We start from the raw sequence: 21,459 nt of genomic DNA on the forward strand, positions 1-21,459 counted from the left end.
AGGAAAAGAATTTTTCGAATCATATTTTTTAAAAGTACAAACTCAGAATCCAGATGCCGAAGAAACTGAAGAGAGTGACGAAAATGACTAAAAGTAGTTTCTTTGAACCCTAATGAACAACTTTCTCACTGAAAGCTTTCCGTAGCTTAAAATTCGTTGGCTAAACGAGGCGCTTGAAGGTTAAAATTCATGATTTTTGCATTGCCTCAAAAAAAAATTAATAACTTTTTTGTTTATTACAAAATTCTCGTTTTTCTTTCTTAGATAGTTTCAGAAGACTTAAACACGTACGTTGTATTGGGGAAATCAAGAAATGATGAAAATTGGCTAAACTAGCGCGAGTTGAATTGAAAAAAGATTGAAATTTTTCGTTTTGAAAAAATCCACTTTTTACCAATTATCTCAAAAACTACAAAACCTATAAATTTTTGCAAGAGGAAAAAAGATGCACCTTGAAATTCTCTACAAGTATCAGTCTTTAAATTGAAATTAGAAAGATTTTTAAAATTGACACTCAGGACAATACTTCTCAGGCTGAATCCGGCTGTGTCCCATTTTGGTCGCCAGCGGTTCAATTATAAGCACTTGAAATTACAAACGATTATAGAATGTAAACACTTTCAAATTGAAGCATTAAAAAGTATCCACACAGTTTGTATCCGCATGAAACGGTTTTAGAGATTGAAGCACATCAAGAATCGTGAATATTCTGAAGATTTTTAAATTTAATTGTTCAAATTTTTTGCATTAATTAAACTTAAAGTAAAATATTTTGTTATACAATTTTACTTCTATTAAAAAAATCTCTTGAAAATGTTTGGGACGAAATTTAAATTTGAAAATTTTATATGCATAAAGTTTTAAAGTATTTAAAATAAACTTAGTGTAATATAAGTTTTTTTATGGGATTTGATTCAACTTATTTCATTTTCAAACTTTGAGGCCAAATAAAATTTTAATTTTTTCACTCAGTGAAAAATGAAGGTAATTTAATATGATTTTGAAATGCCTTTAAAATTTGTGCTTAAAGATTAGAATTTGACTCTAGATTATTTGCGGCAAGTTTCTAGAATTCTAGTGAAGACGAAGCCTATCCCAATATCGATCCACATACATTCGCTTTACTCTCTCTCTCTATCTCTCTCTCTCTATCTCTCTCTGTACCTGAAACACATCCAAATCTAAAGGATTGAGTCAGGTGTTCAGTTTAGAATCTGCTATATTAAATCTTGAACTTAAAAAACGTATTCTGATGTAAATAAATCCAAATTTTTTGGCTGGCCTCTTTTTTACATTCTCATCATATAGATGGAATGTCTTGGTTTGGTGTGATTTTGATCCTATCCAGTTTTCTTCAATTCTCGACGTTTTGAGACCCCCTGAGTCAGAAAAATAGGTTTACGACAATGTCTGTCTGTCTGTAGTCTGACGACACGATAACTTTCGGAGGAATTTTTTCATTTAAATTTCCTTTTGCACACTGGTTTGTGGTCCGAAAATAGAGGTCAAGTTCGTTAACCAGCCTTCTACTGCCAATATTCATGGTTTTAGCCATGGAAAATCAAACTGAAAAAAGTAATAATTCAACTTTCCCACGAAACTACGCAAGATACAGTAAATAGACGAGAGATGAAAATTATTTGTTTTGAAAAATTCTACAAAATTGCTCTGTAATATTTTTCAATAGCAACAATAGTTTTTGTTGTAAACGTCGAAAATGCCATAAGAAAATTGGAAATTCAAATTTACAGCCAAATAACGCAAATGACGGTGAAATGGTCAACAGGAAAATTTGTCATCTCGACTAAACGTACAAAATTGCTTTTTACCATTTTTCAGTAGCTCCCACAGTTTGTTTATATCTATATTTCACTCCTAAACTATCATGAATAAACTAAAAATATTCACTGAAAAATATTTTCATTACTGATGTCAGTTTAAATTTTGTTAGCAATTATATTAAATAAAAATTTTCTTTGTTTTACAATTTTTCAGCAGAGTAAAAAAATATAATGTAACATGTCGATTTTATAAAATTTAAACTCAACTTAAATAATGTCGTGCGTGAATTTCATGATGAGAATGTATTCCTCAAACCCGAAGGAGTTTTGAGAAACTTATCCACATCTCCGCATATTTTTTGAAAAATAATTATCAATCGAGCACGATATTGAAATATCTTGATGTCTTTTTATTATCCTTCAATGTGATGTTTATCGGAAAAACTATTCTTTGACTCATAAATTACTCAATAGGTTTCTTGGGAATGTATATTAGGAAGAGTTTCAATTTTTAAATTTAGTGTTAAAAAAGTATTCCAACTTGAACGTCTTCAAACAAAAATAAATTCAAAATCAAAACAGAAGTCGAAATTAAAAAACTGTATAATCACTGACTATTTCTACTGAAATTGATGATTGATTATAACAATTGTTTCCAGATTTAATGTAAAAAATTCACATTATAAGTGTTTAGAATAATTTAGACTTTTCAACTCAACGGTTATAAGGGAAATTTCATTCCAAATACCAACGCTCTACAATTCTAAAGTTAACATTAAAAAAATTGTATTTTGAGTCGAAAATGAAAAAAAAATGAAATTCAAATGAGTATTTAATAATAATAATTTATATAAAAAGGACTACCATTTTGAAGGAATGTAAAGAGTGTGGGCTCTAAAAACAAGTTAGCAATTCAATTTAAAAAATAAACAATATAAAATATAAATATTTAAATCGCTAGAATTCAATATTTCAATTCTAATTTAAAATTAAATTTAAATCGTTGAAACAGGTCGCTCACGCTGTTTTATTAATTCAAAAAATAGTAAAAAAATATTCAAAACATTTTAAAGTTGTATATATTAATTATAATTCGCACATAATTTAGAAAGTTACAAGAGTCCTATGTTTTCTTGCAGATTGGTTGACGATAGATGTGTAGTTTGTCCGGAAGCTGGAGATTTATCTAACCCGCCAAAAAAATTCAGAGGTATGATAAAATTGATTTTTACGATTTGTATGAATGTATAGCTACTTGGAAAATGATACAAAACCTAAAATCACGGCCCCCCCGCCCAAATTAAAACTAATAAATAACAAATTTATTTATCTCCAGACTGCCTTTTCAAAATATGTCCTATGAATCGGTATTCCGCTCAAAAACAATTTTGGAAAGCTGCAAAACAAAGTGCAAGCTCAAGTACAGATGCTGTTTTACTCAAAAGACTTCACGTAAGTCAACCATCTTACTTCAATCACTTTCGTTATAGATAATTTTCTTTCCATGTACCAAATAATTTTTTTATTCAATACTTATCATCGAATTGATTGATTTTATTGTTATTTTCAGCATGCTGCAGAAATCGAAAAAAAGCAAAATGAAACTGAAAATAAGAAACTTTTGGGAACTGTGGTTTCTTATGGCAACGTTATTCAGGTAAGTAACTGTATTTAACTTAAACTTTTAGTAATTTAAACTTCAGAATTTCAAGCACACTCTTGATTTTTTAAATTTGAAATTTATCTTAAAATTCTTTCAGCTTAAAATTATTCAGGTCCCATTCATCCAAATAAATTTTAAATAATTTAAAACTTAATATTTGCAAGTGCATTAGATTTTATTCCATTTAAAAATGGTTAAATATTTTAATTTTTGAACGTTACTTATTTAAAATGTTGCCATTTTTAACATTTAGATACACAAATTTTAATTTTAAGGACACACAAGTTCAAATTGTTCAATTTCGGATCACTTTCAGTTTGGTATTTTTTTAATTTTGAAACACTTTCGATTTAAATCTATTCAACTTGGGACACTTCATTAAAAAATGTTCTATATTGGAACGTTTCAATTCTTAAATTTTTCCAACATTTGAATTCTTTAAACTCCGATAGTTTCAGAGTTCGGATTATTGAACTTAAAGCGCTCTGATTTTAAATATTTCAATTCTAAAAGTGTTTAATTAAAAATTATTTTATTTTAGAAAGTGTAAGGTACAATTCGCGTTTCATCATTTAACGAGTATCATTCAAAATATTTTAATTTAAAAAAGTTGCAGATTTTAATATTTGAAACCTGAACTTTCCTTTAAAAATTGTTTGAGCAGTAGTGAATTACCTGGAGTACTAGGAATACCTGGACTGTAATAATTTTAGCGAAATAAATTGCCTGGATTTTTAAAATAATGTTTAAAAAATGTTTAGGGGATCTCGCAGTCCCATTTTTGCGAAAAAATGCTCCTTTTATTGTATTGGCCGCTGTTAATGGATTATTTATCTTAAAAATTGAGCTATTCCAAAACATATTCAAAATTGCACAATTTTCTATTATACACATTAAATGTTGAATAGTCTTTAATTGCAAATGTTCAAAATTAAATAATTTTAAATTGCAAATCGTTAAAATTAAAACTATTCATTTGTAAATCTCCAAAATTGCTTTATTAAACAAAAATGTTAAAAATGACATTCCATTAAAAAATATATACCCATAAAATTGAAAAGTTTTTCATTTTGAAAAAATTAAAAAATCTGTAATTTTGTTGATTTGAATGCGAAATTTCATCGATTTGATAGATTTTGAATGGAAAACTCTTGACTTTTTATCATCAAAATCATCACAATTTAAGAATTTTTATTCATAAGTTGTCAAGATTTAAGAATATTCAATTGTATATATATTTACAATTGTAGAACTTTAAATTGTATAACTTTAAATTGTATATCTTTAAAATTCGAGAGTTTTTAATTTTTACAATTTACAAATTTTTCAACTTTTAAGTTTTACAACGAAAAATTCCGTATTTTGATGATTTACATTTGAAATTACTTCAATTTGGAAGACTTATAATTGAAAACTTGACCTATCGGACTGACAACGCTCTTGACAATATTTGACACTTTTTCTTAGCGATAGCACTATTTTGCTACTACAGTCTAACTCGAATTTGGACTGACGTACATAGATCGTTTGCCGGATAATAAATCACCGCTGTCTGTCCCTTGCTTAAACCATTCGAAGAAAGAAGTATCCAAAAGCACATTACTACTTTTCAAGCAAAAAGATTAATTCGCAACAACAAATTTAATAGTTGATATTTTAACCATGAAATGATTTTCATTTTGAATAAGAAACAATTTAATTTAACCAAAAGGGACGGATTTCCAACAAAATAGTTTAATCCTTAAATAAAGGAGATTAACTTTCAAACAAACAGTTGCATTTTTAAATCAAAAAGACGAATTTTTAACACGAGTGAAATTTTCAATCGAGAAAGTTTTTCCAGTCCTTTAAGAGAAAAGATTTCTTTAAAAATGTTGAATTTTCAACCATATAGTTAAATTTTCCATCAAAAAGATTAACTTTCTATAAACAAGATAAGTTTTTAAAAAATTGCTTAAATTTTAAACTAAATAAGTTGAAGAATGTATGTGATGTAAATTCAAATATTAATTTCGACTAGAAAATACGAATTTTGAACAAAATATATACATTTTTAACTAAATGGTTTGATCAATGGATGTAATGTTAGTCCAAATTTTGTTTGAATTATTTTCAGTTAATATTTTTTTCCAACATTGGAATTTTTACATACATTTTCAACCTAATTAATAAATTTTAAACCGAAGAAATCGATCTTCAGTCAACCTTTTTCAACTAAGTAGATAAATTATCAACAATAAAAAATGAATGTTTAATAAATGACATATTTTTTAATTTATTAAAATATTAGGTACATTATAGAACTTGAATTTTTCTCATCTTATTATGAACATAAATGTAACATTTTTCTTTTTCTTGAACTTTAAAAATAAAATGTTTATATAAAAACAATATAATTTAATACATTTATGTGACAAATCAAATACACGCGCAGTTAGAAAAAAAAACTTTTTTAGTCCTAATTAACGTACATCCCAGAAATATTGACCGATTTGGACAAAAGACATTTGAATAAAAAAGCTGGTAAGATTGATAAAAGAGCTTTTGAGCCTCATTTCTAAATGAGGCGTTCAATTTTTTTAATAAATAAACAAGTACGACGACAAAATTGGCCATTTTTTCTTTTTGACGTTCCCGGTGCTCGTCAATAACAGGAAAATTGTTGAAATTGTCTAAGTTCCATAGAGTAACATTACTTAAAGATGATTCAATATTATGTAATGAATAAAAAATGCTATAAACAAATTATTTGTTGAAAGAATATATTCTACGATTTTCCATAATTTTATGTTATCTTTAAGTTATGTTGCAAGAAATTTGGATGAAAACATTATAATGATGACGAAATTTCTTCTTGAAATTATTATTGTTATTATCATAAACTAATCCGGCATTTTTGATAAAAATTTCTTTTTTTTCATCAGTTTTCTAAATTAGGAACTTTATGATAATCCTTGCAAAATTCATAATTTGTCAATCAATCTTATGGTTTTTTTAAAACAAATGCATCATTCGGGCGTTTGTCGGCAGAAAAATTCGTTTTTTTCAAGTCCGGTCCTTACAGTTGGGACTTTTATGATAATTTAAGCAACATTACTAATTAGTTGATAAATTTCATGATTTTTTAAAACAAACGCATTAATCAGGCATTTATCGACAGAAAAAATTTTTTTTCGAGGTCAACTTTTTGAATTAGGAACTTCATGATAATTTTAGAAAAAAATTCATAATTTTGTGATTTTTTTAAAACAAGTTTAAGAAGAAAATGCATTATTAGGGTACTTTTCGGCCGAAATTTTTTTTCTTCGATGTCAGACTTTTGGATTTGGATCTTCATAATAAATTCAGCAATATTCTTGATAATTTGATAAATTTTATGATTTAAACAAAAATAACAAACAAATTCTATTAATAGAGATCTTGGGTACAAAATGTTTATTTTCACTGATCCAAAAATAGTGTATCATAGACACAAGTGGAAGAAAAAGGTCAATCTACTCGATCTTAAAGCTGCAGCCTTATTCAAAGAATGAAAGTAATAAGAAACTAAAACTGAAAGGGTTGAGTTTGAAAAAAAAACTTTTTGGCCTATAAATACCCAAATGATGGCATTGAAAACAAAATTTCACCATCGACAGATTCCCAAAGAATGCATTTGTTAATTAAATGTATTTGTAAAGAAATATACAATTTATCATCTAACAAATGATTTTTGCTGAAATTATCATGAACTCTCTAACTAAAAAGACTGACATAAAAAAACTAATTTCCTATCCACAGATGTCCGAATAATGCATTTGATTGTTAAGTTTGTTTTAAAGAATCATAAAATTCATCAAATGATCATGAATGTTGCTGAATTTACTGTAAAGAATTTGCTTCTTAAATCTGTTTTTAAAAGTTAAATAATTACGAATAAAAATGATTAATTTTGTTAAAATTATCATGAAATTGCTCATTCAAAAAGTTGACTTCGAAAAAAAACAACGAATTTTTCTTTTGACAAATGTCTGATTCATGAACTTGTCTATTAAATTTGTTTTAAAAAATCATAAAATTTATCAATTCATTATGCATGTTTCGAAAATTGTCCTAAAGTTCTCAACTGAATGAGTGGCCTTGAAAAAAACGAATTTGTCTGCCGACAAATACTCGAATAATGCATTTGTTTTAAAAATCATGAGATTAATCAACAAATTAGGAATTTTGCTATAATTACACCGGTACACAAAGAAAGTGGTCTGCCCGGCGATGTTTTGGGGCCGCTGAATCTGAATCTGGGGTCCAAATAATTCAGTTGGCTCATATTATTTCGAAAATCGCAAAAATAGACATAAAATCGACTAAAACAGCCATTTTTCGTGTATATATTTGCAAAAAAATATTTGCATGCCCGCTGGACTCAATCAGCATGTCTATAAGTTTTCTGGGTCGCTGAAACTGAATCCGGGGACCAAATAACTCAGTTGGCTCATATTTTTTCGAAAAACATAAAATCGATGAAAGCAGCGATTTTTCTTGCATAATTTTTCAAACCAAATTTTTTCATATCCGGTGGTCTTAATCAGCATATCTATATTATTTTGGGGTCGCTGAATCCGAATCAGGGGTCCAGATAACACATTGAGATCATATTTGTTCGAAAAACGCAAAAATATACGTAAAAATGACGAAAACGTCTATTTTGCGTATTTTGAAAGAATATGAGCCAACTAGATTTTTTTACCCCGGATTCAGATTCAGCGACCCCAAAAACATATAGATATGCTGGTCGAGTCCGTCGGACAGACCATTTTTTTTGTTTGTGCTGGTGTTATCATAAAGCTCCTAATTAAAAAACTTCACATCGAAATAAACGAATTTTTCTGTAAAAAAATGCTGGGTTAATGCATTTTTTATTAAATTTGTTTATAATAATAATAATAATCTCAAGAAAAAATGTCTTTATCATTATATTCTTTTTATCCAAATTTCTGGCAATATAACTTAAAAAACGTTAAATTATGGAAAATCGTGGAAAATATGCTTTCATTGGAACATCTTTAAATAATCTTACTCTATTAAACTTAGCTGATTTCAACAATTTTCCTGTTATTGACGATTAACCGTAACATCAAACAGAAAAAAATAACATTTTTTTGGTCATATTTGTTTATTTATAAAAAATGGAACGCCTAATTTCAAAGTCAGGCTCGACAACTCTCTTAGAAATATTATCAGCCTTTCTTCAAAACTTTTTTGTCTAAATCGTTCAATATTTGTAGGGTGTACATTATTTTGAACCAAAAGTCATTTTTTACCAACTGTGTCGTGGAGAGTCATATTTTGTCAACGAATAAAATATATAAAATCCATAACAAAATGTTCGAAAATAAACCGAGTTTAAAAAAAAGAAAGGATAATTAGTGTTACGCGTAATGTTCTAGTTTATAGAATTTTTCATGAAATATACTATATATAATTTTTTTGAGTACTAGAATTTAGCAGAAAAAATCGAAAATCATATAATAATAATTTTTCAAAAATAAAGTTTAATTTAATTTAAAATAAAAATCATTTTCGCATCACACCTTCTATTCTTTATTTCCATTTTATGATACATAAGTTCAATGCTTGAAAATTTTCAAATTCATGAGACTTTTTAAACCATTTTTCATATTTCAAGTGAGTTCGAGGCCTGTAATTAAACTATCAAAATAAGAAACTTTTGCTATTTTACAAATAACTTGAAAAAATAATTTTTCAGCTCCTCCATCTCAAATCGAACAAATTCCTAACAGTGAATAAACGTTTGCCAGCACTCTTGGAGAAAAACGCGATGAGAGTTTATCTCGATGCGAACGGAAATGAAGGTTCCTGGCTCTATATAATGCCTTTTTACAAGCTTCGAAGTGACGGTGACAGCGTCGTGGTCGGGGACAAGGTAATTATGGAACCAGTGAATGCAGGTCGTCAAGGTTTGCATGTTGCTGCAAATTACGAATTGAGCGACAATCCTGGCTGCAAGGAAGTCAACGTTGTAAATTCTTCGACCTCCTGGAAAGTTACCCTCTTCATGGAGCATCGGGAAAATCAAGAAGAAATTTTAAAAGGTGGAGATGTCGTGCGACTTTTTCATGCGGAGCAGGAGAAATTTCTTACGATGGATGAGTACAAGAAAAAGCAGCACGTTTTCCTCAGAACCACTGGCAGAACTTCAGCCACTGCTGCGACGAGTAGTAAAGCTCTTTGGGAAGTTGAGGTAATGAGCCGAAAATCTTTGAAAGCGATCTCTTCTCAATTCATCAATTTTATATATCTTTTGAGTTGAGAGTTTGAAATTGTTCAACTTTGATGGTTTTTAGTTTGAACTACTTTTCAAGCTTTTAATTCAAACAAATAAAGACTCGTAATATTTTAAGAACACGAGTTTTAAGACACAAATCTTGAACAATTTTTAAAATTTTGAATACAAAAGGGTCCAAAACTTATAAAGTACAAAAGAAGCATTGAAATTAAAAGGTTCAAAGTTATAAATAATGAGATATTAAATAAAATCGCACAAGCTTTAAACATATCAAATTACATTATCCAGAATTTTGAAGAATTACGAACTAAAATGTGAAAATTTAAAAGTTCAGAATTGGAAGGATGTACATTTTTAAGAGTCCTCAGTTTTGAGAAATAAATTTCACAATATTCCAGAGCTTGAATTTTGAATTATTGAAAGAAAATGTTAATATTATTAAATTTTGAAGGTTTTTAAACGCTTCTGGTTCTGGAATTTAATGAAATCCTAAAATAAAAAATGTAAAACCCGATAAGAAATGAAAATACACAAAAAAATGAATTTGAAAAAATCAAAGAAGCTTCACATTTTTAATGTAGAAAGCTTGTAGTTAAATTTGAATTTCGGGCGTTAAAGAGGAATCTGAATTTGATTTTTCCAATTTTAAATGGTTCACTCCTAAACAGTTGCAACTATCAACTTTTCCCTTACTTTCAACTTTCAAGTTTCTAAAATCTGAAGGTTTCTGTAATTTTATGTTTGATCGTGCGCTTAAGAATTTTTAAATGGAAAAGTTACCTGACTTTTCTCGTTTTTCTTAGAAGTGCGCTATACTTGGTTTCAATTCAATTCGCAATGAAAGACTTTAAACTGAAATTAAAAGCTTTATACTTAATTTTTTTTTAGTTATTAGCGTTTAAAGTCGAATTATTTCAAATTCAGTTGCAGCCTGGATACTTTATACCCTGTTCTTCTTTTCTTCCCTTTAAAAAAATTATTTTTGCCCTGTTTTTAAGAAAATTTCCGTTCTTCTATTTTTTTCGCTGAAATGCGAATTGAATTAATAGTACCCAATACCAAAATTCAGCCATTTTTGTTAAAAATTCGACCATCCAGTTCAAAATTATTGAACTTTCGCATTTTTTTCTAGAAAATTTATCCTTTTTGGTTGAAAATTCAGCTTTCTTCGTTGAAAATAAAATTTTTTGTTGATAATTCAACTTTTCAGGCTAATAATGAACTGTTTTAACAAAATCGCCTGTTGGCTTGGAAAATCGACTGTTTGTTTGAAAATGCAACTGTTATGGGTTATGGTTCTTTGTCGAAAATGATTTGTTTGTTTTACAGTTCAATCTTTCTTGTTTAAAAAATCTACCATTTGGTTAAAAATTCAACTGGCTAAAACTTCAATTACTTTTTAAAAAATGCTTCCCTTCTCCTTGAAATTTCTCAACTGAATTATTAGAAAATTAATAATTTCATATTCAAATTATACAATTTTAAATTTAAAACCTTAATTGCTGATTATTTAAAATAACACAAACTTCTCTCATTCGAAAATATTCCGAATAGGGAACTTTAAATGTCCAGAAAGAAATATTTTTAATTCAGATTCAGGATTCTTCAAGTTGAATCACTATTGTCATTAAATAAGATAACAATTTCTGATTTAAATTTGTGTGTTTAGCTAAATATAATTCTCCCAGGATTCTTAAGAAAATTCAAAAAGAATTATGAAATTCTTTTAAACAATCAGTTGAATTTTCAAACAAAAAAGATATATTCTTAACGAAAAATATGATGTTTGATATTTTAATCCAAAAATATATTATTTTAAATATAACACAATTTAATTTATCCCAAAAAGACAAATCATCAATAAAATATTAGGGTCCTCAACCAAAACAGAATAATTTTCAACCTGTTGTATTTTTAACCAAAAAAATATTTAATATTTTCTAAACCAGACGAATTTTCTACAAAAGAAAACTTTATTTTCAACCAAAGTGTTGAATTTTCAACTAAAAAATGTCTTTAATGAAGTAGTTAAACTTTTAATCAAGTATTTGCATTTTCAACCAAAAGATTTTAATTCTGAACAAAAAATGTAATAGTTGATATTTCAATTCAAAAATATTTTCATTTTGATTCAAAAACAGTTGAACTCATAAAACGAACGGAAATCTGTCAAGAAAATAGTTGAATCCTCAACGAAAAAGAATTTTCAACCGAAAAGACTAATATCCTGCCAAAACAGACCGATATTTAACAAAATGGTTACATTTTCTACCAAAGAAATTAATTTAGAACTAAAATGATGAATCTTCAATCAAACAAGTGAAATTTTAACAACGTAATTTACCTGTCAACCAAGTAGTTGAATTTTCAATGAAAAAATATGAATTCTCAACAAAAAATATAGTAATTATTAATCAAACTAAACAATATTTTGAATTTAAATTTAAAAAGAATTGAATTCATCTAAATGACGATGAAATTTCTACCCAAAGAAATGATTTTTTAAACTAAAGAGAAGAATTTTCAATAAAATTGCTCAATTTGCTACCAAAAAAGACTTTTCAGTCCAGCATAAAAGAAAAATTGAGGCAAGTTATAACTTGCAGGAAAAAAGAATTTTTAATTCAAAATAAAAATTTCGAATAAGTATACAAAAATTAAGAATATTTTATAAATATTATAAAATCTTGCAAAATTTTAATATATTGGTAATCTCTTTAAAATTTCAAAAATTCCTAAATATCTTATAAACTGACTCGAATTATTCCTAACATTTTTTTAAATCTTGCGGATTCATTTTTAAACATTTTTGGAAATCTTTTGTTATGTTTTAAAATCTTTTTAAATATTCTCTGTACATATATTAATTTAAAAAAATAAAGAATCACTTGAAATATTCCCAGGTTTCTTAAGAAAAATTTGTTATTATCCTTAAACCTTTCAAAATCTTTAAAATTTTCAAAATTTGATTTCGAAAACTTCAAAAATCTACATTTTGTTCTGAGCTTTCAAAAGTATTTTATTATTTTTAAACATTTTTAAAAACATCTCAATATATTTTTAAATAACTTAAATTTTCCCTAAATGCTTAAAACAATTCTGTAAAATTATAAAAATTGCCTTTAAATCTTCCAGATTATTCTTGGATAATTTTATACATTTTTTCATGTTTTGAAATATTTATAAATATTCTCTTGAAATCAATGTAAAATGCAAAATTATTTTTGTATCCTTTCAAAATTTCAAACTATCTTTTAAACTTATTAAAATTCATTTTAAATGTTTTTAAATCTTTTTAAAAGATTTTCATTAAAATCGTTTTTTAAACCAAAATATGAAATTATACTTTTCTGGAATCTTAAGAAAAAAATGTCATTATCATATGACTTTAAACATCCTTAAATAATTCAAAATTTTATTGCGAAATCTTCAAAAATCTACATTTAAAAAAAAAGTGTTAGTACAGGTAATTAGGGGTAATTACAGGTAAGTGAGTTAAGAATTGAAGACTATTTAGTAAAATTTTAAACGATATTTAAATATAACTTTGCTAAGTGGGACGATGGTCGTGGGGGCTAAAGCGTACGCTTTGGACTCACTCCTTCGGCTTGCGGGTTCGATTCCCGCCGCGCACTCTGGAAGAGTCTCGGTGGCCCATGCGGTGAACACTAGCCTAGCAAGGGAGTTGTTCATCTCCGGAGAGTCGTGGGACCGGTACCTCTAGAGAAAAAGGTTTTCTCTAAGTACTTAAGGCTTGTTGCTCTTGGTGGTTCGGAACCCACCTTAAACTGTAGGTCCCCCTTCCACCACCAAGTAAGTGTGTGGAGGGTGTGCAAAGGAATAGAGAAGGTGTAAGAAAAATGTAAACCCTTAGGGGGGGACACATTAGAAGCTTCCATTCCATTGAATAGAATATAACTTTGCTATATACTCGACAGTTCGCAGTTGGATCTTATAAATTCATTTAAAAGAAATAAGTATTTAGTAAAAAGTTCACAAAAACAATTTCAGGTTGTACAACACGATCCATGCAGAGGAGGTGCAGGTCATTGGAATTCACTATTTAGGTTTAAACACTTAGCGACGGGTCAGTATCTGGCAGCTGAAATTGATACCGATGAACCCATTGAAACCACGAAAGGAAAGAGAGGTAATGAATTCTTATTCTTGTCTCAATAATAAGTGTAATTATTTTCTCTAAGAATTTCATTAGTTAACTATTTTTAAGAAATTTATTAATGAATGTATTATTAACTCTAAACTATTTTAGAATTTGAAAGAAAATACAATTCGAACAGTTTGCAATTAACTAAATCCTTTAAATTTACAAAGAATTCAAAAAGTAAATTTTCCAATGTGGAAAGCAAACTCAAGCAGTTACTAGATTTAAAAACTGTAAATTTAAAATAAATTATTCCAGGTAAAAATCTTTGAATTTTTAAAAGGGAGGAGTATAAGATTTTAAATAAAATTAATTGAAAAATATTTTTTTTATTAAAAAAGTCTCTTCTTGAGGCAAAAATTAGTATTAAATCATTCTTTGAAAATAATGAAAATTAAAAAATAATGAAAAACTTTAAATTTGATAACAGGGAAAAAGGAATTAAATTTTAAATATATAGAAGTTGTCCGTTTGGGCGCATTGAATTGTTAAGGGCTTCTCGTTCAATCTCCGGAGTTAAGCAGTCTTAGCTCGGTTATACTCGGCGGGGTGCCATTTTCAAAAATTTATCTTGATAATGTTTGAATAATTCATTTTTAGAATGCTCAAGTTGAATGTCATTTAATTTTTAGTCTCCCTTTTAAAAGATGAGATTTTGAGCATTTGCATAACATAACTTTTAATCTTGTCACTTTCCTTTCAATAAATTAACTCATGTTTACATATCTATTTCTAGTAATCACGTATTTCAGGGTATTTTTAAAGATTCCGGGAAATTTGTAATAGATTTCAATGATTAAAAGCGACTCATAAGGTTTTAGGGTTGTTTTAAAACTCCTAAGGCATTTTCAAGAAATTTTAATTTGAAATATATAAGGGAATTTGAAAACATTCCGAGAAATGTTGTATTAATTTCCTTATGTTAAAAGGATTTCCAAGCTTTTAAAATATATTAGGATAAAGAATTTTCTAGAATTTCGGAAGTCATGGAACTATTTTACAGAACCTATAAAGTTTTAAGTAATTCAAAAAGATTTAACGAGATTTTGTAAGTTTTTCGAGGGTTTCACCCTGATTGCTTATTAATTTATCCAGAATTATTTGGGATTCTTTTGAATTTTTAATTCCCTTGGATTTTTCTAAACTTACTTCTAATTCTATTGATAGTTTTGACTTTTTAAAAGTTTTTAGTTGGTTTCAGTAATTTAATGGAATTTCAAAGGCCTTGAAATATTTTTGGTAGTTTGAAATATTCCTAGGCATTTTCGAGAGCAAAAATTTTCAAGGGATTTCAAAACATATCAAACGATTTGAAATATTTTAGGCAGTTTTAAATGATTCCCAGAAATTGTTTATTTATTTCAATAATTTGAAGGGATTTCAAAGACTTTGAAATATTTTAGGGTATTTTAAAAGACTCTAAAGCATTTTTAAGTGATTTGAACAGTTTTAAGGGATGTCTAAGGGTTTTAATAGTTTGAAAAAGTTTTAATATTTCCATGGATTAATTGTTATTGTGTAATATTTCATATTAGACAGTGCCAATAAATATAGAGTCGAGGAGTCAATGGCTATCATACATAATCTCTTGAAATATTTTTTAAACGATTGAGCTTCTTGAAAACATCCCTGAAAATCATTTAAAAAGTTAAAAACCGTGAATATTCCTGAAATCTTAAAAACTCCTTATAATCCTTTAAAATCCGTGGAAATCCCTTAGAATCTTTAGAAATCGTTTAAAAACCTTGAAAGCACTCTAAAATTCACGGAAACCTTTTAAATCGATGAGAATCTTTCCGAATCTCTTAGAATCCCTCACAAAATATTAAAAGCGGTTTAAAATCCATTAAAATTCCTCGAACTCTCTTATGGAAAATTTTAAAATCCGTGAATATACTATTTTTAAATCTTAAAATCCTGTGAAATTATCGAAAACCCTATAAAACCCCATTAAAGTATCCTGGTATCTTTCAGATATTAAATTCCATTAAAATTCATCGACAACTATTAAAATCCTTTATAACATTCGGAAATATTTCTCTAAATTTGAATCAGTTACAATTTTCACTTATTTGAAGCAGTGACTAAATTATAGCCGCGAATCATTTACCAGGGTGGCCACCAACCCGGGAGAACCGAGAGAAAGCCGGGAGAAAACCGGGAGAGAAATATCACACCTGTAGATTTCCCGTATTTCATAATTTGCGCATTTTGTAATTCTTGAAAGTTTCCAACTAGAAATTATATAATTTTTAAAGTGTTTAGAATAATTGAACTTTAAAGGCTTACAATATTTTTCGCATTATTTAAAATTCTGCAATTTTTAATAGTGAAAGTAACAATGACTTTTGATTTGAAAAAATTACATCTTTTAGTAAAAAAAACCTATCCAGTCCTTTTAAATGTCACTTGATACTACATAAATTGTTTTAAAAATGAATTCTAAGGAATCACTAAAAAAAGCTTAAGAGCTTAATCCGAAATTCTACGTATTATAACCAAAGTATGTATTTTCAGAATAAAATACAATAAATTTTACTAAATTACTATAAATTACAATAAAGTGCAACAATGTGGAAATTGAAATTTTTTCTATAAACGTGTAAAATATTGCAAAAGTGTCCGAGTTACACAAAAGTAGATTTTAGTAATATTTGCATTGTGAAACTATACATAATAAATATCTATTTAATTCACCTTGAATTCTGCCTTGAATTTCCTTGAAGTTTTTTATTCCTTTGAATTATATGAGGGTTTCTACTCAACTGGAAAACCTGGAATTGTAAGGGTATTCTTATATGCCTGGAAAAACCTGGAAACGTTAGGCAAATTTTTAAAAAATTTTAGGTAATTTCTTCAAGATCGTGCTTAAATTTGGTTTAAATTGTAACATAAAATGAAATAGCAATATTTTTAATTTCTTAAAGTAGCCTTACATTACTGGGTTTGACTATTTTGGTCGAAATTCGTTTTTTTGTCGTCAATTAATTTTTTTTAACTAAAAATTAAGTTTTTTGTTAAAAATTAATTATTATGGGCGAATTCATCATTTGAGTTAAAATTTTGTCTCTCTGGTTGAACAATAATGTTTTAAACTGACAATATACACTTTCAATTCTTAGTTATAAATGTACCTTTTTTAGTTGCAAATTCTTATTTTTTTGGTAGAAAATTCATCTTGGTTGAAAATTAATGTTCTTAACTGAAAATTTACCGAATGCAGTAAAAATGCCATAATTTTGTATTTAAAAATTCATCTCTTTTATTAAAAATAAATTTATTCAACCAGAAATGTAACTTTATCAGTTATATAAATTACGTTGAAAATTGATCTCTTTGGTTGAAAATTATTTTTTAACTGGAAACTTAACTATTAAATTTTTGTTCTAACTTTTATTCTTTTTACTTGAAAATTAATTAAAATTGAAAATTGATCCTTTTTGTTGAAAATTCTTTTTTTTTTTTTTTTTTTTTTTAAATTCAACTATTACAGCAGAAGATTCATAATTTTAGTTGAAGACTCGCTTCGTTGTTTAAAAAATAATTGTTTTGACCGAAAATTTAACTATTCCCTTTTTGGTTAAAAATGTATCTTTTTTAGATGAAAATTCAAATATTTGATTGAAAATTGATCCTTTTAAGTTAAAAGTTTAACTATTTGGAATAAAATTTATGTTTTTTGTTGAAAATTGTCTTTTTTGGCAAACAAATTAATCTCCTTGGTTGAAAATTAATTGTTTTCAACTAAAAATTCACTTAATCCAGTTAAATATTCCATCATTTTAGATAAAAATGATGTTTTTGAGGAAGAGTATCCTCGTCCCGAAATTCGGGATGAGTAGTCAAATATTTTTCAGAAGTTTGAGTCGTCTCGATTTTTGGGGACGATTAGTCCATCCCCTTTTCCAACTCCCTGAACTTTTCGGGACGACCAGATGCAGCCTTTTTTAAATTTGAAATTTAACTATTCAGTTTTCAATTTTCTTTTTTACTTGAAAATTCAGGTATGTTAGTGAAAATTCATCTTTCGGGTTTCAAATTCAACTTGTCCAGTGGAATATTCTTAATTCTAGTTAGAAATTTATTAAATTGTGGGAAAACTTAATTATCTTGTTGAAAATGCGTTTTTTTGTTTAGAAATTTTTTTTTTTTTATCTGAAAATGCTCCTATTGCAATAAAAAAAGATTTTCTTTTATGATAAAAATCTTCGGGTAAAAATAAAAAAGCGGAAAGAAAAATGAGAAGGCACCTTTTTTATTTTTGTCCAAAGATTTTTTTTATAAATCGTTGGATTCTTAGTTTTATTTTAAGGATTTCTATACATTAACTGGACTACTAGACGTTTAATAAGATTTTGAATTTAATTTTTATCGAATTTAAATTTCTTAAATTTTAATCTTTTAGGTTGAAAATTGAACTATTTGGTTAAAATTTCATCTGCATTGTTTATAATTAACTCGCGAAATTGTAGAAATCATATCTAGAAAAATCGTGAGATACCTGTAAAAAATCTGGAATTGTCAGTTAATTTTTTTCCAGTTTTTGAGTAGACACTAGGGTGTCACTAGGTTCGAAATTCGCATAGTAAGACATCCACCGGCACTTCAAAATACCATTTAATTAACATGGGGAAATTTTGAATTTTCGAAAAATTGAGCTCATGTTCCAAGGTTTCATCGAAACGTGCAATATCCGTCGTCTTTTTGTGAAAATAATTACTAATGAACAATTTGAATATTTACTATGACTTTTTAAACAATTTTCAATTGTTCAAACAAATGTAAATTATTTAAACAATTATTTATTCCTCAAAAATGTAAATATAATCGTATTTTCTGATTGAAATGCAATATTTCTTCATTGTTTGGAGTAGACATTTTTTCTAAAAACATTATGTAATTATTTAAACAATTAATTATTGTTTGTTTTCAAAATTTCTAAAAATTGAGCCAGAGATGTCCACTTTTTTCAAATTCATATCCTATGCTACTTTTTGTTGAATAATTAATTACATAATTTTGATACATTGCATCTAATGTTTCACAAATTTCTATTTGTTTAAACAATTTTTATTTGCTCAAGCTTTTATTTTTCGATAACTAAAAAATGAAATAAAATAGAAGGCATACAATTAATTGAAATTTTTTAAGTATTCTAGGAAAAGTAATTATTCAAGCAAATTATATTAGCTTAAATAATTAGAAAGTGATAAATTTATTCTTTCTATACACTATACAGTCAGAAACATATGTGTATGTGTTCTATTTTATTTAATTTTTTTAGCTATCGAAAAAAAACTGCTTGAGCAAATAAAAATTATTTTAACAAATAGAAACTTATTAAACATTAAAAGAAATGTATCAAAATTATGTAATTATTAAAAAAAAGCGTAGCATAGAGTACTATTTAAATCCTTATATAATGTTTTTAGAAAAATGTACTACTCCAATAACAAACAATTACATTTCAGTCAGATAGTACGATTATTTTTTACATTTTTGGGAATAAATAATTGTTTAAATAATTTACAGTTGTCTAAACAATTAGAAATTGTTTAAGAAGTCATGGCAAATATTCAAATGGTCCATTAATAATTATTTGTATGAAAAAGACGACGGAAATTGCTAAAAAAGGGACAATAATACGTAAAAATGTAGTTTTTTTTAATTTTTGGGTCATATTTGGAGCGCTGTGGGGAGGATGTAAGTGGGTTGGAAATGAAATTTATTAGTATGGTTTTATTTCGTAGACACTCCTCTTAAATCCCTCAAAAACATGGCACGTTTCGATGAAACCCTGGAACATGAGTTCAATTTTTCGAAAATTCAAAATGTCCCCAAATTTCGAAAAAAAATACGGATGTTTTTTCTGCGGAAATGAAAACTTGGCGGGGGGGGGGGGGGGGGGGGGGTTGTCTTGTAGCTCGATGAGCGTTTTTTGAACCACCCTAGTAGACACCCTATGTATTCTTTTAAATTATTTGTATTTTTTAAAATCATTTGTATTCTGTTGAATTCCTAATATTTTATTTGTATTCTTTGAACACTTTAAATTCTTGAATTCAAGTGTGCATCATAATTACTATGGGTCAGTCCCTCAGTTAAATATTACGTTGTTAGATATTGAAGTTAAATTAATTAATGAAGATAATTTTTAAAAAATAATTAAAATGTTGTCTTTTTAAATTAGATCCTGGACCAGTGTACAGACTAGTCTCAGTGCCGCACAGCAATGAAATTAGTTCTCTATTCGAATTAGACCCCACGACTCTCACTAGGGGTGATAGTTTAGTGCCACAGTCATCTTTTGTAAGACTGCACCACATTTGTACAAATACGTGGGTACATTCGACGAGTGTCCCAATAGATAAGGACGACGAAAAACCTGTGATGTCTAAGGTCTCTTAAATTAGTCTCTCATTAAAAAGTCAATTATTTATTGTTTTAAATGTTTTTCTCTCCCTAAACTAAGATTTAAATTTTTTCTTCATCAAAGGTGGGATGCGCAACGAGTAAAGAAGACAAGGAAGCTTTTGCTTTGAGATCCGTATCGCCAGTCGAGGTTCGAGATTTGGATTTCGCGAACGACGCTTGCAAAGTCTTGGCAGGAATTAGTAGAAAATTAGAAAAGGGAACAATATCGCACAACGAAAGGAGAGCAGTGACCAGTTTGTTACAAGACATTGTATATTTTATAGCTGGACTAGAAAATGAACAGAATAAATCTGAAGCACTCGATTTATCCGTCACAAATGCCGTCAGGGACAGACAAAAGCTGCTCAGAGAACAATATATTCTTGGATCGCTATTTAAAATTCTCCAGGTATCCAATTTATAGGAAAACGCTGTACCTACACAAATAGATTGTACACTGAATACACTTTACACAAACTATACAGATTGTTTTTCTTCTACACAATATATTTTCTACCTAGAATATATCCTGCATATAATTAAATAGTGATTATTTTATTCTAAAAATATTTTCAAAAAATTGTAGACAAAACTATTATGTCCTATATTTTTTCTACACAAATTATATTGTATAAAAAATGTTAAAAGCGATGAATTAAATATTTTCTACACAAAGTGGATCGTGCACAAAACAGATTTTAGACAAACTATTCACCAGGAGAAATATAAAAGCAGGCTTCACACTCTTTCCTCTATTCCCCTATTTTTCCCGTTTTCAAGAAAATTCCACTTTTTCTCGTTTTTTCTGTTAAATGCGAACAATTATAGAACTCAATAAGAAAATTAATTCTTTTCACTCGTAAAGTCTATTGTTATATTTTTGGTTTACAATTAATCTATTTTGCTTAAAAATTCTACTATTTGATTGAAAATTTAATCATTTCGTTGAAAATTTAACTATTTTGTTGAAAGCCATATTTTTTCATTGCACATTCAACTATTGGTTGACAGCTGCAATAATTTGATAAAAACTTATTTGATTTATTAAAAAGTTAACTATTTTGTCGAAAATTCGTCTTCTTTTGATTGAAAATTGCTTTTTTTCACATTAAAATTTAATTTTTCTATTTGGGGCTGATAATCAATTTCAGTT

General features: G+C 27.5%; 1 protein-coding gene across 5 annotated transcripts in view; it reads left to right on the forward strand.

Annotated features, from left to right (window-relative positions):
* LOC117176035 (inositol 1,4,5-trisphosphate receptor) overlaps positions 1-21,459 on the forward strand; it is a 149,557-nt gene that overhangs the window by 41,775 nt on the left and 86,323 nt on the right. For all 5 annotated transcript variants that reach the window (XM_033366010.1, XM_033366011.1, XM_033366013.1 and 2 more), the window contains exons 3-9: positions 2,921-2,991; positions 3,118-3,233; positions 3,352-3,438; positions 9,191-9,685; positions 13,742-13,880; positions 20,083-20,291; positions 20,389-20,715. In XM_033366010.1, the coding sequence (XP_033221901.1) occupies positions 2,921-2,991; positions 3,118-3,233; positions 3,352-3,438; positions 9,191-9,685; positions 13,742-13,880; positions 20,083-20,291; positions 20,389-20,715 (1,444 nt within the window). The remainder of the gene's footprint in view (positions 1-2,920; positions 2,992-3,117; positions 3,234-3,351; positions 3,439-9,190; positions 9,686-13,741; positions 13,881-20,082; positions 20,292-20,388; positions 20,716-21,459) is intronic.

This window comes from Belonocnema kinseyi, chromosome 7 (genome assembly GCF_010883055.1).
Source record: "Belonocnema kinseyi isolate 2016_QV_RU_SX_M_011 chromosome 7, B_treatae_v1, whole genome shotgun sequence".
In the NCBI taxonomy this organism is placed as follows: domain Eukaryota; kingdom Metazoa; phylum Arthropoda; class Insecta; order Hymenoptera; family Cynipidae; genus Belonocnema; species Belonocnema kinseyi.